At 46.9% G+C, this 16855-nt stretch overlaps 1 protein-coding gene across 2 annotated transcripts; it reads left to right on the forward strand.

Annotated features, from left to right (window-relative positions):
- Window positions 1-4890: 4890 nt before the first annotated feature.
- LOC133893194 (uncharacterized) lies at window positions 4891-8667 on the forward strand. Of its 2 annotated transcripts, XM_062334168.1 has the most exons (5): window positions 4891-5149; window positions 5258-5398; window positions 5459-5563; window positions 6572-7486; window positions 7560-8667. In XM_062334168.1, the coding sequence occupies exons 1-5, from the start codon at window positions 5129-5131 to the stop codon at window positions 7974-7976; spliced, it is 1599 nt and encodes a 532-aa protein (XP_062190152.1). In that variant the 5' UTR covers window positions 4891-5128; the 3' UTR covers window positions 7977-8667. The 2 variants fall into 2 exon arrangements, with proteins under 2 accessions (XP_062190152.1, XP_062190151.1); XM_062334167.1 differs by having other exon boundaries at window positions 4893-5149; window positions 5258-5563.
- The last annotated feature ends 8188 nt before the right edge of the window (window positions 8668-16855 follow it).

Genomic DNA, 16855 nt, shown 5'->3' on the forward strand with positions numbered 1-16855 from the left:
GCGCGGTCCAGAACCCCGGCGATGAGAAGAGGCGCAAACGGACCGAACAAGGATACCTAGAGCTTATATGCATGCTAGCGAACTCAACGACGCGGCTACTGGCCGATGAGCTCGGCTGCGACTTGGCCAGTGGTGTGGGCAACGGATCAATGGCGCACAATCGTGTGACGGGAGGCGCGCCGGTCACAGGCTAAGCCCAAATTAACGCACGCGGAAGGTAGAGAGGGAAGTGGGGAAGCTCACCATGGTACGGGTTTGTGAAATGGAGTAGTAACACGGTGGCTCAATGTTGAGGTGTGAAAGGAGGCCATCCGAGACGAAGAGGACGGTCGCGTGAGCTCAAATCCAATGGGGAAGAGGGCGGAATCGGTCGGGAAACACTGTGGGGAGCATCCGGCGTGTCTCCATGGGGCTTCACACGGCTAGCCTAGGGCTGAATGGAGCTCGGGCGTGGTAGATCTGGCATCGACGGTGCCACTGTGCCGTGCTCTGCTCTTGCGAAGCTCGACCAAGTGGGAGCAGTAAAGAGAGTGAGAGAGAGCAAGTGGGGGAGGGAGATATAGATGAGAGGGAAGGGGATAAGGTGCGACCGACATCTCTAGAACATGCTCGATGGCAGGAGACATGGCTCAGCTGCCGGCCTCACCGGTCAACAAAAACGGTGGTGACACGAGTAGAGAGAAAGATGAGGTGGATGAACAGTAGCCGACCAAAGAAAATATCCACTACAATATCTAACTAAAAAATAGGTCTTCTTGAGGTCCAAAAATTACGGGACAACTTTAATGTAAAACTATAATTTGCAACTTATTTTAACTTGTTTGACCCAAAAATCTTGAGTCAAATCTGAATTAAAATTCTTTAAAGATGCAAGCATTTCTAACTTGCCGCAATTTTTATGCCTTTAAAATAATTCTAAAAAATTTGGAAAAATTCACTAATATTCCTCACATGGCATGAACAATTTTTTACAATTATTTCCAACCCGATGTTGCATATAAATTTATGAGTTTCTTTACTGAGTACCACTTGACATTAACTTTAACAATTTAGGTTCAATTTAAAAAATATGCCAAAATTTACTCAAAACAAATAGCCATAATACTAATGATGCTCATTATGCTTAATGACAATTTAAGGATTTGGGCTGTCACATTATTGGACACACTAAATATGTCATATGTATCTAATCTGTACTCTAAATAATTAACTCTAATTTTCCAATATTTGTACATATTCAAATGCAACTATTCTTATATTTTGTAGGTCTCTAAATTTTTGACTACTCTATGTCCCCATATCTCTGTTCCTTTGTTTCTACCTAAATTTCCTACACCTACTTCATCTCAAAATTTTCTATCTAAGCCTCTATATCTCTAATAAACCTATTTTCTCCATTTATTCTTATTTCCTAACTATTCATATTTTTCCTAAACCTAATCCCTATCTATTTCTATTTCTTCTACCTACATTTCTCTATTATTCCTAATTTCCCTATATCACTAATATTCCTAATTTAAAAAAAAAGAAAAAAACTTTCCGCCTACCTCGCCGTCGCACCATCTATTATCGTTGCTCCGCTAGCCATCACCCCGCTGCCGACTCGCTGCCGCATTGCCTTCACAATGCGTCGGCCCGCTGCTATCACCGCCCCTGCTCACCGCCACCGCTCGCTGACTCCTGCTTTGCCTCGCTTGCTCGTGGGTGTGTGAAAGACGAAAAGGAAGGGACGACAAGTAGCAAATCGGCAGGTGCCCAATTATTAAAGACATGTCGGCACATGAAAATGCCGATAAACCTAACATGACACCTATCAGCACTCTGCATGCTTACAGATCCTGACGTGGTACCTATCGGTACTCGAATGCAGACATGCTGTCGGAGGGTGAACTCCTGTCGCAGGGATCCCGAGAGACCCCTTTTTAGAGATTCGGCCGGGGGGATGATCCTGGAAAAGCTTGTTTGGAAATAAGCGGGAACGGAAACAAATGCGATGGCTGGTGGGAGATGATCGCCCTAATGCGAGAAAAATGGGTGCACCGGGGTTTAGACAGGTTCGGGCCGCACGGAGGCGTAACACCCTACTCCTGTGTGAGCGCTATATTTATCCTTGAAGGGAATTCTTCAAGGATGTATCTGGTTCCAAGGGGAGAGCCGTTTACAAAGAGCTTGAGGCTCTCGTGTTCTAGCTTGGCTTGAGCTGGTTCGAGCGTCTGCGTCCTCTTCTTCACACACTTCCGGTCCCTCTTTTTCGTGTTCTCTATCCTTTCCTTTTATAGGCGCGCCGACCTCAACATATCCTGAATGGGAAAGAGGGGATGCGAATGCCAAGGTGCCACGGAGAAAGGCGTAATCATTTCGTCTTGGCGAAGTGACAGGGGCGGTGGAGAAATGCGGCGCGCATTCGACCACCCGCCACTGTGGAAGCCCTCGGGCGCCATAAAGGGGGCCCGCCGGGCAGCCTCAGAGGTGTCCGGTGCGCCCACCCTGTCTTGTTCTTCCGCCATGGCAGGATGGCAGACGGAGCGCTTCGATCTTGGCAACGTTATCCCGAGGCACCCGGATGAAACGGGACGGGACCCGTGCATTTAATGGACCCACGCCCCCCCTACCAGTGCATGGCAGGGTCTGACACTGGGGCGTGGGCAGCTGAGAATGTCAGGATGTCGGGATGTCAGGCCGCGCGTGCCTATTAAATGCGGCATTGGGCCTTTAACTGGATGACACCCTGACGACGGGACCCTTCGGGTCGTCGAATGATCTTGCGCGAACCTTCGGGGAACCGAGTCCTCGGGGGCTGCCACGTGCAGCCCCGAGCACTCTCCCCCGAGCACTTGAGTGAGACCTTCGGGGAACCGAGTCCTCGGGGGCTGCCACGTGCAGCCCCGAGCACTCTCTCCCGAGCACTTCGGTGGGACCTTCGGGGAACCGAGTCCTCGGGGGCTGCCACGTGCAGCCCCGAGCACTCTCTCCCGAGCACTTCGGTGGGACCTTCGGGGCACCGAGTCCTCGGGGGCTGCCACGTGCAGCCCCGAGCACTCTCTCCCGAGCACTTCGGTGGGACCTTCGGGGAACCGAGTCCTCGGGGGCTGCCACGTGCAGCCCCGAGCACTCTCTCCCGAGCACTTCGGTGGGACCTTCGGGGCACCGAGTCCTCGGGGGCTGCCACGTGCAGCCCCGAGCACTTCGGTGGGACCTTCGGGGCACCGAGTCCTCGGGGGCTGCCACGTGCAGCCCCGAGCACTCTCTCCCGAGCACTTCCTTCTTGGTATTTGGGCTCTGCGGATCATCGGGGAACTAGGGTGCTCGGGAACCAGAGGTGGCGGCCCCGAGCACATTCTCCCGGGACTTAGCTTCTTCTTACCTTACAGGCCGACCTGGTCTCGGGACTTAGGGACCCCTGGTTCTGAATACACCGACACATGCCCCCTCAATCCTTCGAACGCCTACGTGGCATCCCCTTTCACTAGGCCCACCAGAAATCCGTATGCCGATAGATTCTCAGGCCCACTATCATGTAGGATATCGGTATATGGGGTGTTGACAGGTTTCTAGTTATCACTTCACATGCTAATACGTATCTATTCTTATAATTTTATAATTTTTTATATTAATTTTGTAATTTTTAATAAAATAATATTATTCAAAATGAAGGTCTACGTGGACCAGATACGCAGGCAGAATTTACGTTAAAGTTTTTCTTTTGCAAATAACCGAACGTAAAGTCGGAGTACTATGTAAGAACATAAACAACGGAAGTAGCCCATGCCCCTGTGTGCTCAAACCTGTGCCCAACCAAACAACCAAATTCCTTTTAACTTACTTAATCTAAAGACTGATTTATGTTAAATAGAGCACTTTATATAACATTTTAAACTCAATTAGGGTGTCTCCAGTAGGTGCCGCAAATTACTATGCCCGTGTCACTGTATGTACTTTTGCCGATCGTCCACGCTAGCGGAGAGCTTCAACGAAGACTTTTTGTAGTGCTACAGGAATATAGCTGGCTATAAGCAGCCGTGCTTTAAATTTGTTGATCCTCTCTCCTATCTGTAACATTGTTCACAGCAGATAATTATGAATCTAAAAAGAGATGAAGAGTAATAAAAGTAAAAAATAAGGTTACTATAATAATATTAGATGATATTATAATAATATTAAAAAATTAAATAATAAAATATCTACCGAAAATAATCTTAGTAATAAAACATAGACTCCTACTCCAGTCCGCTACAGGCCAATTCCCACGCGTAGGCATTAGCCAGCAGGCCATCAGCCCATGTGTTACGTGTAGCCTCTGGCCCTTGGTCTAGCGTGCCGTTCCATTGCAGTCCAAGGAAACAGGATGGTAATATGTATGGGACCAGTGGAGCCAGGACTGGCTGGAAAGGAGGCTAATTTCTTTCTTCCTCCTCTAGCACATCTTCCCTTCTTCCTCTCACATTTGCTCTCATTTTTTGCTACGTTTGCTACTGTTTCTAACAGTGCACCGGCACGTAGGCTTGAGCCCCTTACCCCCTGATAGATCCGTTATTGTATAAGACACTCCATCATTTTTATTTTAGCTCCGTCACATCTCAATTCCTATGAAAACGATCATTTTTATTCGAGCTCGGCTGCATCTCAATCCCTATGAAAACAAAGAAATACAAATCTAAACTCCACGTTTCATTAAAAAAATCCAGACTCCAACTGGGGAGAGAAAACAGCAAGATCTCTGTTCACCATACACGGATACACTGCAGCCACTCTGCCTTGCTGGCGAGGAGAAAGAGACATAGACTGAGGAAAAAAAGAGAGTTAAACTCCCCACTAAACAAAATGAATACGCCACAAGGCCACACCCTTTACACCCACTGCCACGTGGGCCCAGCACACCCTGTCGCGCCCCTGCGCAGCCAACGCGCACGAGCGAAAAGGCCACACAAACGGTCGTAGATTGGGCTCCTCCGTCTCCTCTCACCAACGCCAAGTCCCCGACCGAATCCTCGTTCTCCTCCCTCCCTTTGTTCTTCCACACCACCAGCCCACCACTCCATTCGTCCTCCTACTCTGCCATCAAGCCAGAGGGAACACAAGGCTGCGGCTGCGGCTGCGCTCTCCGGGGGCGGGCGCCGCGAGTCGCGTCATGGGTGCCGCCGATAACGGCGTACGGTTTCTTCCCTCGAAAAATTGCCCCCTTTTGAGTTCGTTCTTGCCGTTTTGGCAAGGCGCTCATGGCTTTCTTGGCTTTGCTGTGTCCCTGTGACTCGTGCAGGCGGCGCCGCGGCAGGAGGGTGACCGAGGGAAGGGGACGGCGCCGGAGGCGGAGGAGAGGGAGGTGAAGGTGGTCGTCGTGGACCAGCCGCCGCCGCCTCCAGCGAGGCTGCAGGCGCAGCGGCCGCTGGCACCGCTGCAGGTCACCACGCAGGCGCTGGCGCCGCCTCCAGCGAGGCTGCAGGCGCAGCGGCCGCTGCAGGTCACCACGCAGGCGCCGCCGCCGCCCATGTCAGTGGCCTCCGGCGCCGTCGAGCCGCCGCCGCAGGCGGCGGCGTACCAGCCCGTCCTGCACAACCCACCGCAGGTAAGAGAGAAAGAAATGCCCAATTGCTGGCTCCTTTTTTTTTAAAAAAAATCTCGACTGAATTGATTATAATTTTGGATTTAAATAGTGAGGTTGCCTCGGTCTTTTTAGGACGTGGGTATGCGTGGATTGTACAATAATTTTGTTTGGTACCAATTGCTTATATTTGCGTTGTCCTGTACTTCAGACTTTGGGAGTTCCTGCATGGTAGGATTATTCTACACTATATCACATTGACAGAATGACAGAATAATTCGACCACAATACCACAATGACAGAATGAATTTCGAAGTGCTCCAAAAGAATGCTTCTTAGAGGGTAAATAATAGTTTGATGCTGATAGTTACTTTTGATTTCGATTATAAAAGGCGAAAGACTAGTTTACTTTCAAGTGCATTGTTGATATTTGCAGCATGTTTGATGTTAAAAAGGAAAAAAAAAAGGGCGATCTTCTAGTGTTATCTGGACACATGTACCTTTTCTTTTTTCCTAATCGGACACATCAATCCGAGTCGGATTCCAAGTTGTATTTCACGTGTCCAAATTTTCTTTGTCGAACCCGAGTCGGATTTGGACACCTATATCCATGTCCATGTAACCTATTTAGGTTGATAGAGCCTCCACATAGCACACAGCGACAACCGATTAATGCATGATGTAATATTCAACACTACAAGTAATTTGTGTTTTCTTTTAGGCAATTTTATTTGAACTCAAAGTGCTCAATCTCCCACTAAAGAAAAGGAGCATAGGTGGTAGTGTTTGACACGATTTCTGAATCAATGTAGCCTAACGTGCAGCTTTGATTAACTAGCTACATGCATGACTCATGGGTTACTTAAGCACAAATACTTCCTCCTAAAATATCCTCAAGAATGTACCACTGCTTGGAATGGAATCCCTGAATCTGCAAATGGCTTTGTGCTAATTCAATCTTGAAGCTGATAAGCTGTTGCAATTGTTGACCTACTGATCCAGTTGAGCTGAGTGACTGATTCATCCTTGCAGGGGCCGCTCCCGTCGCTCAACTCGCGCGTGTACACCAACGGCATCACGCTGTGCCTCTTCCTGCTCCACCTCGCCGCGGCCGGGTTCGCCGTCGGGTTCTTCGTGTTCAAGACCGTCCAGGATATCACCCAGCACCCACGGTCCCGCAATGCGAGGCGCGAGCTCAGCCTTCTGCGCGACTGGCTGCTTCCCGTGGAGGGCGCAGTGGCGCTCAGCATCGTGCTGGCGTTCGCGTGGCAGAAGGCGGTGCGCGCGTGGCCGCGCGCCATGGTGCGCGTCATCCTTTGGTCCAGCTTCGGCGTGACGATGGGCGTGGGCGCGCTGCTCATGTGCTTCTCCACGCTGGCCACCGTGGGACTTGGCGTCGCGATGGTCGTGTTCTCCATCGGCACAGGGCTGTACGCGTGCTGGGCGACGCGCCGCGTGGGCTTCACCGCGCGGGTGTTCGAGCGCGCGGTGCAGCCGGTGGACAAGTTCCGCGGGCTGAACGGCCCCGCCTACCTGATGATGGCGGCGGGGTTAGCGTGGATCTCCGTGTGGTGCGTGGCCGTAATCGGCGCGGCCAACTTCCGGTTCTCCGGGCTGACGATCCTGGCGCTGGTGCTGAGCCTGGCGTGGACGGCGGAGGTGATGCGGAACGTGGCGAACCTGACGGCCAGCCGGGTGATCGCGCTCTACTACCTCCGCGGCATGCAGTCGAGCGTGCAGATCAGCTTCCAGCGCGCGCTGTCGTACAGCCTCGGGAGCGCCTGCCTCGGCTCCCTCTTCGTGCCCACCATCGAGGCGCTGCGCATCCTGGCGCGCGGGCTTAACCTCCTCGAGGGCGAGGACGAGTTCATGTTCTCCTGTGCCCACTGCTGCCTCCACGTTATGAACGCCATCTTCAGCTTCGGCAACAGCTGGGCCTTCGTCCATGTGAGCGTCTGCGACTCCTACGCATTTCTCCTTTCAGTGATGATGTGGTTGCTAATGGCAAGCGAGGTTTCAGATCGCGGCGTACGGGCGGGGATTCGTGCAGGCGTCGCGGAGCACGTGGGGGCAGTTCGAGGCGCTGCCGGGGATGGCGGCGCTGGTGGACTCGGACATCACGAGCTCGGTGTGCTTCCTGACGGGCGTGACAAGCGGCGCGCTGTGCGTGGCGCTGGCCGGGTCCTGGACGTTCGCCACGCACCGGCACTACACCGCCACCGTCTCGCTGCTCGCCTTCTTCGTCGGGTACCTCATGACGCGGATCGGCATGGCGCTGCCGCAGGCGTGCGTCGGGTGCTACTACGTGTGCTTCGCCGAGAACCCGGGCTCCCGGCTGTTCGACTCCACCATACCCGATCGGCTGCACAAGATGCAGGAGGGCCGCGACCCGCTCGTGCCGACGCCGCGGTTCCCGCACCAGCGCGTCGGCGCGTGAGTGTCTCGCCCGCTGTTTCTCTCGTGTACCGCTCGCGCGTGAGTGCAATGCAAGCGCTTCGATGGAACTGGACTCGGGTCGTTCTCGAACCGAACTCGCCGACGGTGAGCCGGTGTGCGCAGCTCCAGTGGACGCGGCGATCCGGATGAGGACTGAGGAGGCTTGTCGTCGCGTGAATGGAAAGCAACTGGAGTTGGAGAATTGAAGAAGGATCTCTCCCTGCCCATGCTGTGCATCAAGCGTAAGCATTGCGTAAAAGATTTGGAGCCTTGTCAGATTGGGACTTGGATAGATTTCTTTTTTCTTTTCTTTTCTTTTTGTAAATCCATCCATTTTTTGTTAGTAGTAATGAGGAACCTTAAAATTTCGGGTATGTAGACAGATGTATTCTTGTATAGGAATTAGTCTGAATATTTTAACCACATTCATATTTCTGTGCATTAACAAGTAACAACTATGCTCTGGTTGGTTCACACAGTGATGGAATGGATGGTGGATAGCAGTCGTTATGTTCTGGACGTTTCGTCTTAGTACTTCGGTGGGGTGTGGGGGCACATGGCAAGAAACCACTATAAAACTTAGCTGAACTAAGCCCATAAACTGAAGAGTGACAGGTGTGATTCATTCTATTGGAGTATATTACAGAAATTTGTAAATATTTGGGACTTGAGATTGAGAGGTTGTTGTTCAATACTCCTTGCACAAAATATATCCATGTTTAATATACAAAAGCTACATTATAGATTCGTATTCAAAGTGTTTTTAAGATAATGTTAGTTTTGTAGGAATTGATCACGCTATAAGAGAAATTAAAGATCAAAATATACTTTTGAATACTTTCTTATATTAAAATACAGTTTTATATTGATGGACAGAGGAAGTACATTCTACGTAGTTTGATGCGTTCATGACGGGTGCCTTCATGACGTGCACAAGTGATCTGTATGATCGGTCTGGTCACATCGTTCTCATTCATTTTCAGCGAATGAAAAGCAAAGGAAAAAGGTAGTGCCGCTGCGCGCACGATCGCTACTTGACAAATCTTATATCCGGTTGTCAACTTTTGTGATGATTATTTTAGACATTTGTGTCTATACATTTTCGTTCGTGATGGCAACTCTTTCCCTTCCCTCTCGTGAGGTGACGCACAGACCATGGACCAAGTCGTCCTTGCACATTAATATAAGGTGTGTTATGGTGGGTGACTCAGGGTTGATGGGATCATCCATTCAGATAAACAGTAGGAGTACTGTCTGGGTGTTTGATTGGTGACTCAGGATAAATAAAGGTATCTACGAATATTCCTTTAAATTCATAATCATCCGATCTAAAAAAAACAGCCGAACGAGACCGCCGATCCGTGACTCCTCACCCCTTGGTATCGGGGATGAATAGTAGTCGGATGAACAGTACCTACCCGGTCTAAATTTTTTCTTTTCTCCTTCTGTATTTGGACAGTGAGATTGCCGAGCTAAAAATGATGAAACTTTTTTTAGTTCCTATAATTTATGATAAATCTATTTTAAAATAATTCATCTCAATATCTTTTGTAGATTTTAAAATAAAAATCTCTCAAGACGACTACTCTAGAAATTCTAGAAATCTTTAAGGACTTAAAAGAAATTCTAAAAAATCTGAAAAAAATCACTAATATTCCTCTCATATAGCGTAATAATTTCTAAAATTATTTCGAATCATATGTTATTCGGTGAAAAAGTAAGTTACTTTGCAATACTTCATTTATATGCATTTTAATTATTTTATGTAATATTATCTTTTTAATTCAATTTGAATTCAAACAAATCTAAATATGCACAAATTCATCTAAACATTTATAGAGTGCATATAAATATGAATATGCACAAATTTGAGATATTAAAAAAATCATCATAATCAATTCAGATCATTTAATCCATCCAATTAAACAGAAAATTAACTCATATTATCTATCCTCATCCTAGCAACCAAATAGAAAGTTAACTCGTCTTATCATCCAACCAAATAAAAAATTAATTTACCATATAAAAAAATAAAAATAATTATATCCCATTCAACCTTTACTACTGCAACTCAACGCACTAAAAAAGAGAACGATTTAACTTCGTACACCAACGTGGAATCTCCTCACCTGGACCAGCTGGCGAGTTTGGAATGTAGTGTGGGCCACACTGGGCTTGCTTGAGTTAGACTTCTGCTGTGTTTTGTCCCAGGTCTAAACCCCAAGGTTCCAACCATCCGGTTTTCGCGAGCGGCGAACTGGCGATCTGGGTTTAGAGTGCACTTTCCAGGGGGGTTAGTACACGAACACCACGCCTGTGCCAGCCTTATCACACTTGAACTTGGTTCTTGTCCGTCCATGTGTGCCGTGCTCACTGCTCACTAGACCATCGCACGGATTGTCACCCGTACTCTTGGAAACCGTAAAGGTAAACTGTTGAAACGCTGAAGGAAAAAAAATCCCTTCACAACGGGAATCTGGGCCCTTAAGAGAAGCCCTTGGCCATGATCTAAGGTATCAAGTATACATTCTAATGTGCCTGGGATCAGTGGCCTCTCATGCCACTCTCTCACTATAGCTATTGTTCCTAACATGTGAGCTTTTTTTTTTTTTACCGATCCAGACCCTTCTGGTGATGTCCGGCTCCCGATCCGCCCTAGCTCTCTCACCCTTCATCGCGGACCAACCAGCCCGTTGCTACCACTACCCGATCATCGCACGATAATGTCACCAGCGACGGACCACGGGCTCTTCTACCATCCTCCACGTGGCTAGTGTGTTCGGGGCCGAGGAGGAAGGGAGCTGGTGGCGTGCGTGCGGACGCCCTCGCTAGAGTGAAAGACGGAGGCGCCCCATCTGAGGGCCATGCTCAAAGGCCGCATCTCCCGCCACGTCGCCTCCAACGAGGTGTGGAGAGACTTTGGAGCTGGCTCCACATATCCTCGATAAGGTCCAGGCCCACCGATGGCCAAACACGCGGCACCTTTGTGTTGCTGAGATCAAACAGGGAGAAGAGCCACAAAACTTAGGTCCCTAAATCCTCCCTTCTCTCTTAAATCCAATGCAAATCACCTCAAATCGGTCTCAAATGGAGTAGGAGATAACAGCAGTAGAAGAAGAGCACTGCCCGCTCGAGATTTGGGGCGTGATGAGAGACAGTGAGCCGAGCACTAGGAGCTGGAGGTGCGGGGGCCAGGAAGCGAGCTGGCAGCGACGGGAGGACCTGTAGGCGGTCGAGCGAGGGAGTAGTCAATGAGCTGCCACGCACTGCGGGAGGTGTGGCAGTGGCCGATGAGTCCAGAAACAGCCGACGAGCTGCCACGCATTGCTCCCTACTGCGGGTTTGATGCGTGTGGAACCGTGGACTTGGATTTAGTTTGTACCAAACCTCAACTTGCTTGGATGGATTTGTTGATTTCTTTCCTGCTTGGATCGATTTCAGGGCACAGATGTTGCTACCGGCTTCAACGGCGGTCAGGAGACAGTCATGGAGAGAAACCTCAGTGGGTCATCGTATTGACCGAGCGCGCGTCGGTGGCGGCAGGTCCGAAGGAGGTTGAGGTGCTTGACCGCCTCTCATGAGAGGTGGCACGAGAGCCCTACCGCCACCACCTACACAGAGAGCAGCCTCGGCTAGGTCGTTGTATTGACCAGGCACGCGTCAACGTCAGCAGGCGCGAAGGAGGTCGAGGTGCTCGACCGCGTCCCATGAGAGGCAACGTGAGACCCCTACCGCCGCCATCTACCCGAGCGCTCCCCTGATCAATCCCAGCTACCATCGCGTCGCCGTGACACGTGCTCCCCGACGAGGTCTGGGAGCACACCTTTTCCTTTCTCCCCTTCATGTCCGATTTGGATGCCGCCGCTGGCACCTGCCACTCCTGGCTCCGCCTCGAGCGCTGGTCCCGTTGATACCTCATTGTCACCAACTTCTACGCCATCGCGCCAAACATGACAGGGGCGACGTAACACGCTTTTCGTCCTGCCACTTCAGCCCCCGGGCAACGAATCGACGAGTTCTGGTGCTCGCACGTCTTTATTCCTCGTGAGCTCATATATGCACCAGAAATAAAAGACACATGATAGATTGTCGGTGATATGGGAACCGAGGGTCCCCGAGTCCCGAGGCCAGAACAACACAGTGCCACGTGGCACCATCTCCCTGAGGGTCCAAGAAAAGCCTAACCCGGGAGGGGGTGCTCGGGGCCAAGAACAGTTGGTCCCCGAGCACCCAAAGTTCCCCGAGGATCCCAGAAGAACCAAGTCCAGGAGAGGGTGCTCGGGGTCAAGAACAGTTGGTTCCCGAGTACCCAGAGTTCCCCGAGGACCCGAGAAGAATCAGGCTCAGGAGAGGGTGCTCGGGGCCACGAACAGTTGATCCCCGAGTACCTAGAGTTCCCCGAGGACCTGAGAAGTCCTTTGCTAGTGGACCTCGCAAGGGGCTTCACGGTGAGGTATCAATCGGTGGGAAGCCCGATGCTGCATTTAAGAGGGAGCGTGGCCGGTCATATCCAACCACTCCCCCCCCCCACGTCTGTCGTACTGAGTACGTCAGTCCCTGCCACCGCCTGGCAGGAAGGCGTGGGGACATTTAATGCGACGGGTCCCATCGCACGTCACCCTGTGGGGCCCATAAAGGAGACAGCTTGAAGATATCGTCGATGGGCTTGAAGCGTATCGTCTGTCGCCCTGCCGCGTCAGACCGTGTCAGATCTGCTCTGACCGGACGGGCACGCGGGGATATTCAGTCTCCCTGCACCTGCTAAAGTTGGGACGTAATAACCGACGAGACCAACCGAAGAGCGCATTTTCAACCCCTGTAACATGAAACTGTAGATCCATAATGGTTGCTTTCCATTTATGGCTTACGAAAACTTGTGCCCCCGATCTAGACATGCTGAGCCTCCCGCTAATAGGATAAAAAGGGGGAGCACTTCGTAGAAAAGGAGAATAGGTTGAGCCTAAGTAGAGACTGAACAAGCTCAGAGAGATCGGCACTTGAAGACCGAAGCTCAAGACTTGATAGATAGAAAAAAAACCTTGTAACACAGAGATCCAGAAAAAGACATTCCAAGAGCATTAATAGCACATCAGACACACAGGAATAGGGTATTACGCTCCGTACGGTCCGAACCTGTCTAAATCCCTTGTGCATTTACTCATACTTGCCAACGATCATCCGTCCCGCCTAGATCTTATACATTCGCATTAAACCCCACGTACGAGGTAGATCCAGAATCAACCTCCTGACTGAATCTTAAAGGGGTCCTTTAGGATCCCCGCTTTCGGTGTTCATCCATCAACATAGATCGTAGAGCATTCAGATATTTATCCCATTCTAAAAAAACAAAATATCTTGCCCATTTATTCCCTTATACTGATTGCACTGAGCAGCATACTATCATCTGTCGATATACATCTAAATTTAACTGAAACTCATTAAGCAGTTTATGCGTGCTAACCCTAACAAAGATCAGTTGTTTATTGGACTGTAACCTATATCACTTAACTCTGTAATATACACGTACTACTTTTGCACTACTCATTCACTTTTCCTTCACCCGATAGCAGCTACGAAAAATTATATCAACTGCTTTTTAACTCATTCTTCTAATTTCAAACAGCCTAGTGTCCCCTATCGTTCCTTTTATAGTGGGCGTCCTCCTCCCAGTTCTGTGTGCGTGGGGCTGTGGGCTCCTTCGCTAGAGTTGAGCGATACACGCGTTTCGAGCTCGGATTTAAATGACTCCCTTACACCGGGCCATGAGAACTAGGACCCCATGTGTCAGCCATAATTTTTTATCGATCTGCGGTTTACTTGCTAACGTGCGGGGGCTAACCCGGTCATTTTTAAACCGGGTCATTTTTAAAGCTGGTCACTTGAGAAGGTTACACACCACAACTCTGCCTACCAGTTATGTTGCTCTCAATCTGCGTTGCCCACTTGTTTGTAGCAGAGGGAGTGCCAATTTGAAAGGCAAATTTTCATCAAATATGAAAACTTGTAGTTTGCAAGCAACATTTGGTTTGACCTGCCCTATCAAAAATTGAAGCCAGAATTTTGGCCAATGTTTTGCTTGATGATATTTGGCTGAAGATTGACAAAAAGATGTATACGAGATAAGAAGAGGGGTGTGGGCTCGTCAATACTTTGGCAACCCTTGCCAAAAAAAAAGGGCGCTAGAAGCTACCCAAAATTTGGTAAAGTATATTTAGGCACAAATCATGCAGCCTCTATGAACAAGTTCTATAGCCATTCGTGCACCTATATTAGGTAAACTTCTGTAATCGATTGAAGCGATGCCAAGACAAATTTCTCATGTTTGTTCCATGTACACGTGTTCCACACCATCTTTTAAAAAACGTGTTTTAAGGAATTAATTTGCCTACCCAAATTATTGTTGAAACTGCTCGCCCTTTTCACGCTCTCTTTGTGAGAGTGCCTCGTGTTCTACTTCTATAAAATTTATTAATAGGCTGTATCTCACTTAAGCCACTATCTTACAGCCTCATAGGAAACATGGCAGAAAGACAATGCTTACATGGGTTGTCTGGCTCGACGCATCAATTGAGCCTATAACTAGTAAAAGTTGTGGTACTCTGTCACTCACTGTTTACCAAATATATAGATTAGCCACGTAGGATGAATAGAATTGTGGGGTGGTGGCCTTGTACTTGGAAGGAGAGGAACCAAGCCGCAACACCCTATACGGCCAAAAACTCTGCGAAAGGACGGCCTTCACGAGAGACAACACGCTCGTGCATCACCTATTTTAAGTTTCTATTAGCTTCGCCCAAAATTGTTAACGTGATGGCGTTGCATGTTGGGCCAACAAATATTATAAGTTAGGGTAACTTTGACCTATACTGATAATGTTGTACCAAAAGAGGCATAGACAGAATGTCACACAAAAACATGATGACAAGGTTTGTTTCCGAATACTTTCTCCGTTTACAAATAATTGATAATTTTAACTTTACTATTTAAAGTTTGACTATCGATTTTTTCATAAATATATGAGCAAACATTTATATGTGTATGATATTATGAAAGTACTTTTTGATAGCATATCAAGTGATACTTATGTTATATTAATCAACTAAATATTTGAAAAAATTAGAGTTAATCAAAATGTAAATAGTAAAAATTAAAATTGTCAAAGTATTTAGAAACAGAGGGATACTTAGTATACCATGATTTAACTGCTTCGCCAAGGTTCATATGTCCGTGCATAAGTACTACACGGACATGCAAGTTCCCATTATCCTTATTGATGCACGAGCCAAAGGAGGTGCCATGCGCCGAGCCCTAAGACAATAGGGCTATTGGCTGACGGCATTTTGTCGCCAATATATATATACTGTGTGTATATATACTATATGTATATACTCTATGTATATTTTGTATGTATACTTACTATATTTTATGTCTGTGAATACTCTTGTAATTCACAGTGTTTCGAGTTATAACTGAGAGATATGCGCAGTGCGAATAATAAATTGTAACTCATGTGTGTTAGCTTCTCGTGTTGCAATTATATATTTATGTACGTAAAGTTGTAACTGGTCTACTTAACAAGTTGTAACCCATAGTGTTTTGAATTGTAATTTGGGGATATGCGCAGTGCGAATAACAAGTGTAATTCATAGTGTTAACTTCTCGTGTTGCAATTATATATTTCTGGATGTGAAGTTGTAACTGTTCTACTTAATAAGTTGTAACTTATAATGTTTCGGGTTGTAACTGGGGATGTGCGCAGTGCGAATAACAAGTTGTAACTCACAGTGTTAGCTTCTCGTGTTGTAATTATGCATTTCCTGAACGTGAAGTTGTAACTGATCTACCTAACAAGTTGTAACTCACAGTGTTTCGGGTTGTAACTGGGGATGTGCGCAGTGCGAATAGCAACTACGCATAGACACATAATAGCCTCATATATATATATATATATATATATATATATATATATATATATATATATATATATAAAAGTCTGAACTATCGGGAGTACATATTTTATACTATGATATACCACATAAATAAACTAGATATACTCTTTTGTCACTATAAATATACTTATATACTCATTCTAAGATACTTTAATGTGAACTACATGGAAAAATAGAAAAAAAAATCCACCAATTTTATTAAATTTTGATAATACCTCTGTATTTGTATATAAAGTGTAATACACTCAACAAAATATATGCAAACCACTTAAAAAAACTATACATACCACTCGAATAATCTTATATACTTATATGTTCCATATACATACTATTTATCATATGAGATACTCTATATATAATAAATACATATATGAAAGTACATAACCCTAAGAGTACTAAATATGTTATATATATATATATATATATATATATATATATATATATATATATATATATATATATATATAGGAAAACTAGTATGTACTCCTGGGTGTATGTACTCCCACCTCTCATATACCACTTTTACACGTGTGTTATACTTCTTTATCACTTTAAATATACTTCATTAGTAATTATAAGATACTACAATACAAATCTCATAAAATTTTTTATGAAATTCCATGATTTTTATCATAATTTGCGTATATACTTCTTTTATGTATAAAAAAGAGTATATAGCAAAAATGAAAGGCTAACATTGAATTTTTTTTCATACAACTCATATTGGAGTATCTTAGAATTAGTATTAGAGTATACTAAAAATGATAAAAGAGTATAAAGTGTTTGTTTAGGTGGTATATTGCATGTGGGAGTACATACTCCTAGGAGTACAGAATAGGTGTCCTATATATATATATATAGTAAAGGAGAAAGGATAAGAAAGAAAAAAAGGAACAGCTCCTTTTTGGGCTACAACGACCCATTTTCCTTC

This window comes from Phragmites australis, chromosome 15 (assembly GCF_958298935.1).
Source record: "Phragmites australis chromosome 15, lpPhrAust1.1, whole genome shotgun sequence".
NCBI lineage: Eukaryota > Viridiplantae > Streptophyta > Magnoliopsida > Poales > Poaceae > Phragmites > Phragmites australis.

Coding starts and splice junctions, on each gene's coding strand:
- LOC133893194 (XM_062334167.1), top strand. CDS start 5,129: ATGGGTGCCGCCGATAACGGC. Junction 5,150..5,257: donor TGGGTGCCGCCGATAACGGC/GTACGGTTTCTT, acceptor TGACTCGTGCAG/GCGGCGCCGCGGCAGGAGGG. Junction 7,487..7,559: donor ACAGCTGGGCCTTCGTCCAT/GTGAGCGTCTGC, acceptor GCGAGGTTTCAG/ATCGCGGCGTACGGGCGGGG.